This window comes from Octopus bimaculoides, chromosome 2 (assembly GCF_001194135.2).
Source record: "Octopus bimaculoides isolate UCB-OBI-ISO-001 chromosome 2, ASM119413v2, whole genome shotgun sequence".
Classification (NCBI taxonomy): Eukaryota; Metazoa; Mollusca; class Cephalopoda; order Octopoda; family Octopodidae; genus Octopus; species Octopus bimaculoides.
Window position 1 is genome coordinate 120,940,432 of NC_068982.1, and position 6,936 is coordinate 120,947,367.

The 6,936-nt window shown below is 36.6% G+C and overlaps 1 protein-coding gene across 2 annotated transcripts in view; it reads left to right on the forward strand.

Annotated features, from left to right (window-relative positions):
* The window catches only part of LOC106874082 (neuroepithelial cell-transforming gene 1 protein), a 29,376-nt gene that overhangs the window by 18,913 nt on the left and 3,527 nt on the right, over positions 1-6,936 (forward strand). For both annotated transcript variants that reach the window (XM_014921676.2, XM_014921677.2), the window contains exons 3-10: positions 599-751; positions 1,343-1,426; positions 2,152-2,297; positions 2,946-3,060; positions 3,924-4,013; positions 5,019-5,177; positions 5,770-5,883; positions 6,783-6,884. In XM_014921676.2, coding sequence (XP_014777162.1) covers positions 599-751; positions 1,343-1,426; positions 2,152-2,297; positions 2,946-3,060; positions 3,924-4,013; positions 5,019-5,177; positions 5,770-5,883; positions 6,783-6,884 — 963 coding nt within the window. The remainder of the gene's footprint in view (positions 1-598; positions 752-1,342; positions 1,427-2,151; positions 2,298-2,945; positions 3,061-3,923; positions 4,014-5,018; positions 5,178-5,769; positions 5,884-6,782; positions 6,885-6,936) is intronic.

A 6,936-nucleotide genomic window follows, 5' to 3' on the forward strand; every position in this document is an offset into this window, starting at 1 on the left:
ATAACACGTTGCCCTAAAATTATAAATATGCCTAACCGACTTTGTCAAAAACAATGAGACTGAAGACTGTTCAGTTTTCTCAAATCTATAGCCTATGATAAGTCATATACTCTACTTTCTCAAGTATATCCTATTGATTTAGTTTCACCGGCCGGCAACATCTAAGTTACAGGCTGGGTTGTCCTTCATCTTCTATCAATTCTCCTTCACTGAGTATTGATTATGTGAGCCACTTCATTGAACTGTAACAAACAACCGTTTCCAACACGTGCTTTTTTACTGTTGAATAAATATAACCTCATACATCCAACAGTAAAGACTTGTTTTCATTTAGAGTAGACAGTTACTCTACTCTCAATGAAAACGAGTTTACTGAGTTACCATACGATTCTACTTCGCTGTATTTATTTATCACATTATATATGTTGTCTGTCTGTCCAGGTAATTTCTACCTGCTCTCTATATATTTAGATGATTGTATGCTCTATATATCTAGTAATTGTATACACATTGAATGTGACTGAGTTTCTTTCAGTTTAGTACCTCTCTCCTAATCATATATCTCTTTAACCAATTCTCTTAACTATCTATTTCTCAGGAATTCTATGGTCCCATCAAAGAAGCTGGTCTTATCAACAACCAACAACTGACAGAATTGTTCTTGAACTTGGAAGAGCTGGTGGACGTTAATGAGAACTTCATTGAGCAGTTGAACCGTGTCTTGAACAGTTCACCTCTTCATAATGATAAGGTAAGAACAACATTTTATTACATCACATCTCTTGCTCTTGCTCTTTCTCTTTCTCTCTCACACTCTCTTAATATATATACATGCATACATATATACATATATACATACATATGCATGCGTGCATATGTCTGTGTATATATATATATACGTAGAGAGAGTTGTAGGCGTAGATGTATGGAGGCGCATAGCTTATATATATATATATATATAATATTGTCTACTCTATTTCCTACATTCAGTTCAGTGTGCCATGTGCCAGTATCACAATTTTACTGTTATAACCTGCTGTTAAAATACTGTGTTCTACAGACTCCTACTTCGAGGAAAGTTAAATATTGGTCTCAGAATACCTTAAGATGTAATAGAATTGTTTACACTTAAAGTTTGGAGTAAATTCTGGGTGTAACTTGCAGTGGGCCAAAAAATATTGTTTATCTTTACAACTATATTTGCGAGGAAAATATTCACTAGCTTCAATGATTATATTTTCCTAGTTTACTCTATCAATTTAGAACAGACTTAATGACATGTATTACATGCTAATGTTGTTCTTTTCAATCAATCTATGTTATCGTCTGCTATATTTTACAGGAGGTTGACTGTGTTAATATTGGTCAATTGTTCCAAGAATCAATCCATATGTTCAAGGCCTTTGAGAAATATTGCGTCAAACAGGTTGGTAATCTCGATTTCCCTTTTTTTTTTTCACTTTTACGTTCTAACGTTCTATCTCTATCTTTTTCTTTGTCTTCCCTCTTACACTATATCGGTCTATCTCAGTTTCTATCTGTCTCACTCTTACACTGTTTCTGTCTGTTCCACTCCCTCACTATATCATATATTTCACTCCCATATTAGATCTATCATTATTAGATCTCCTTCCCACACTACATCTGTCTGTCTATCTCCTTCCCGTACTATTTCTGTCTATCTCACTCCCACACGATATTCGTCTAGTTCCCCCTACGCTAAATCTGTTTGTCTATATCCTTCCCACATTTAATCTATTGACTTCCTCCCCATACTACATATGTCTGTCTATCTCCATCCCGCACTATTTCAGTCTTTCTCACTCTCACACTATATCTGTCTATCTTCCTCCCACACAATCATCCTATCTCCTTCCCACATCAGACTTGTCTATTTCCATCTATTTTGTTATCACATATCAATTCTCTACACCTCTCTCTCTCTCTCTCTCTCCCTTTATCTCTCTCCCTCTCTCTCTCTCTCTATCTCGCTCTCTCTCTCTTTCTCTCTCTCTCTTTCTCTCTCTCTCTCACACGCATACTATCACCCACCACACTTCTACCACTACACATCAATTACATTCTCCACTTCCATATTTTCTCTACCATTTCACCTCGGTGTAATATCTTTTAACCCCTTTATTCCGCCAGAGTGACGCCATGGACCTACTGGAGAAATTAGAGACAGAGAACGACATTCTGCGAGCGTTCCTGCAAGTAACACAGGCTGAGAACACTACAGTTCGTCGCATGAGTCTAAAGTCATTCCTTATGGTTCCTGTTCAAAGAGTTATGAAGTAAGTAAATTGATGTACCTTGTGACGAACTACTTATAAACTGGGTTCATTTTGATTTTGATCGTTCCGGGTTTTATAAAATAGCAACCAGTTATACATCTGGGAAGATGTGGAGCTAATGAGTAAGAAAATAAAGGACAGTCGTGGGCAACCTGCCGCTCGAAAATTTACCTTGAGATGTTTTTTATTAGTGCAACCCGCCTAATGATGACCTGTGTCTCATGCGGCTCGCTTCTCGGAAAATGTTTGCCCTTGTCAGGTATTAGGACAATGAGCTCATAGTACGAGAAGTTCAACTTTAGTACAGCCAATTCACGGTTATATATAGGCATTTAAATTTATTCTTAATCACCTCAATTCATGCAACTATCAGGAATATAATATAACAAATTGCCCGGGGGAAATAGTTTAAAGTAGACTAGCACTAGAGCCATAGAGAGGGTTATTTAAATCTTATCTGTATATTGCTAACGAAATAGAGATTAACTACTAGACCCTTGGTTTCTTTTGACTTTTAGAAATATTAATTAATAAAAATAAAGTTAATTGATTAAGACCCCTGCTCTGTCGATAGATGTTGTTAAAAAATCTCGATTATAAATTTCTGACTAATGAGTTTTTCTTTCTTTTCGTTTTTCTACTCACTAGGTATCCATTATTGTTAAATCGATTGTACAAGTCAACTCCTCAGCACCACCGGGATTCCATTCCGCTTCACGAATCATTAGTTGGCTTAGAACGAATTTTGGAAGAGATTAATGCTGTAAGTAATTATTCATCTCTCCATCCCTGATTTTACATTTCTTTTCTAAAATATACTCTCCTACATTTTCTACAATTCTCTTCCATCTATCTGCTAGACTTGCAAGGACCCTCTTCCAAAATTCACTAGTCCATGACGAAAAATACTCCTCCAGTACTGTTCTGACCTCGTCTACAGAATTCATATTTTTTACCGTCCAAATGACTTTGAAGACTACGGAATAAATGATAATCAGATGGGGCAATGTTTGGCGAATATGGTGGGTGGAACATCGTTTCCTATTCAAACTGTTCCAGCCTTTAAAATGTCATCCTCACTGTATGTGGCCGAGCATTTTCCTGGTGGAAGAACACCTTTCGTCTTGAAACCCATGATAGTCGTTTCTCTCCTAACACTGACTTAAGCCGCTCAAGCTGCTTGCAGTAGATCTCCTTTGTTTGGTTTGGGTTTAAAAGTTCAAAGTGGACTAAACCTTTCATATCCCACCAAACAGGTGGGTGAAGACTTTCTTTAGCCTGGAGTGCCGGTGTTTTTCCGTTCGCTACCCACTGTCTTCAGTGCTTGACATTTTTTATAGAGAACTCATTTCTTGTCATCAGTCTCTATTCAGTCCAAAAATTGGTTCATTCGTGAGACGTGACAGCAAAGAAGAGCATACATTCATTCTCTGTGCGCAATTACTACCTGCTTTTATAGCAAGTTGATGCAGGTAGTTTATCCCGTTCATGCAATTGAAGAAAACCACATTATTTATGGGTTGACCAAATATTTTACGAGCATGAAACTTAGTACACTTCTTTTCTCTATTTTTCTCATCTTCTATATCTGTGTATTTATTTTTGTTTCTTTCTCATATATTTCAGAAAATCCAAGGAACTAATACTCTGAGACTAACTCGCAAACGGTCGGAGCTAAGACGACACAGTTCTTCTGACAAGTTCGAGCTCATCAAGGTAAAAATTATTCTTTCTCAAATTTCTATAGTGACACATATTTTGTTGCTCTTCAGCGGTAACGTTTGTAGCATTCTATATTGCCATAGTCCCTCTCAGATTAAAGTAACACATTCTCTATGTCATCATCATGACACACGCTTGTATGTTCTACTGTAACACAGCCCGCTTGCTCTCTTATACATTATGATAATACTCGATAGCAATATATTCCATATTATTACGATATGATACGGAAGCTATTGCTCTGTAGAAACTCTGGTTATATTATGTCAGCCTTTGATACAATATACAGTATATAATAAACTAGTATGAATGCTCTCGTGGTTTTCTGGTGACATTGCCCTGCAACTCAACAAATGGACAGAATTAATTGTTCTGGGGTATAAAATGTCTTATTGCTTTATAATATACTGGAGTTTGTATTATTCTACAGACGTTTTTAGTCTATTATGATACAAATACGGGAGTGCCTGTATGAGTATACATGCATACAGCAAAAAAGGATCAAAGGTTCTTTCCGAGCTATAGACCCATAAGGCTGGTTTTCTGAATTATGTGACGTACATATCATACAAACACCCACCTGGACGGGACACCAGTCCGGTGAATGATTACTCACTTTTTCCGGCTGAGTGGACTGGAACAGCGTGAAATGAAATGCTTTGCTCAAGAACACAATGCATTGGCTAGCCCAGGAATTGAAACCACAATCTTACAATCATAAGTGCTCTACCCTTAACCATTAAACCACACGCCTCCACAATTTTCCTTGTTTTCTAATAAATACTTGATCGTTGTGACGTTCCTGAATATAAGTTTCCTGTGAAGGTTCCCAACTTGTGCTTAGAACTAATAACATCCATTGTGTAAATCCTATGCATTTGGTTCAGATAGTATACTTTGTGTAGGTTTTATAAGCATAATAAATTTATGTTTTGTATATTGACAGCGCATATGAACAACACTTTAATACTTCTTCCCTTTTTTTCTTCGTGCTTTCAGACTGCTCTCAGTCATTTGAATTGGAGCCAAGAGGAGATTCATGACATACTAGTCAGTTCTTTACTGACCACTCAACCACAAGATCATTTCTGGACTGGGAAAAAAATCAGCAACTTGAAGTTTTCTCAGATACACGCTGTCCTTTTAACACGTGGAGAGGTATGTATAATTTAACACTTGAGATGGATCTACAGATTTTTATTAGATTGTCTGTGTGTCTGCGGAAGTTTGTTACTCATCAAAATGAGAGAAATGATTGGTTTACCTAAAGCTTTTTATAGCAATATATGCAGTACCTTTTACATGACACGGAGCTATATTTAATGGATGCCCTACTAAACAAAAAGTGTGAGATTGGCAGAATCGGTACAGCGGCGAAAAATATTTTCTTGTATTTTTCTCCTTTTCTCTACTAAGTTCAAAACTTGCCGTGGTCTACTTTGCTTTTCATGCTTCCGGGGTCATTAACATAAATACCATTAACGTACTATACACTTTCCGGAAAATTCATGAATTTGACTCTTGGGTACGTTTGGTGAGCTTCGTTTTATTGCAAGCCAGGCAAATTCCCTATTTTAGGATGCTTCATCGCTTCCATCAGTTTCGGGAGCCTTGACGTTTGTTCCTGAGAGATCAAAAAAAAATTTTAAGTATTTTAGGAGACACTTTTACTTTTTGAACTTTAACATTGAAACAATTAATTTGTGACCTTTAGGATTATATTCTAAATATGTTGTTCTCTTCCTTTCAGCCTCAGCCAGAAAGTAGCATTACCAAGAAGTTACTCTTTACTCAGCAGTCTCCCATTCAACAAGCAGCCTTGGTCACACTTCGCTGCAAAGGCAGTAGATACCAACTAGTCCGGGTAAGTTTTCATCATACGACTTTCTAGATTGTTAACAGGATTTTACGGGATCATGATATCTAACGACATCAACAGTTTCTTCAGAGCGGAACATAAAAAGACACACGCATAACCCAAAGAGTAGGCCACAAGGAGGTCTCTTTACTTCTTACGGATAGTAGCTAATTTTCACTCAATTAAAACGATATAGGAAATATAGGAAGGACTCATAAGAAAATTTAATCCTAGATATCTCTTAAAAAGGTGGGATTGTCATAGCTAGAATAGCTTTGATCACAGGTTTCACGGATCAGGACTGATCTGATGCGAAGAAACGCAGATGAACAGCAACACTACACGCATGCATATGTAATGTAGTTTGTTCAAAAACTTTGATTAACAAAGCTTATCCATGAAACTAGTAGACAAAACTCCCTTGAGATGATTCTTCATATGAGATGCATTAGTTGTATACGCACGTACACACACACACACACACACACACACACACACACACACAGATAGATAGAGAGAGATGCAGACAGGCAGACAGATAGATAGATAGATAGATAGATAGATAGATAGATAGATAGATAGATAGATAGATAGATAGATAGATAGATAGATAGATAGATAGACTGGTAAGCAGCCAGCCAGAGAACTGAATCTGTACACAGGCTGGATTCTCATTTGAGCTCTTTAACATGCTTCTAAAACTTCTAATTATTGGACACAGTCCTTACCAAGAAGACGGGAATCTGACTTGCCACAGTATCGTACTTAAAAGCAATGTCTTCGATTTATAGTATATTGATAGATGTTGGGGTGAACAGATAAATGAGTAGTAGGATGGAATTGTGTATGAATGAAATATTGAGTATATCAGAAGTTTTGATTTTATTTTGTTTATGGTTTTTCAGGAACCCCTGTTTTTGGACAAATGTGTCATAACTCTAAATTCAGAATTGTCTGAAAATATATTTGAAGTCCAAGATTGGAACAAAGAAACTTACTTGTTTAAGGTAAATATCACTCTATTTATCTATCTATCTATCTATCTACATAGGATATATA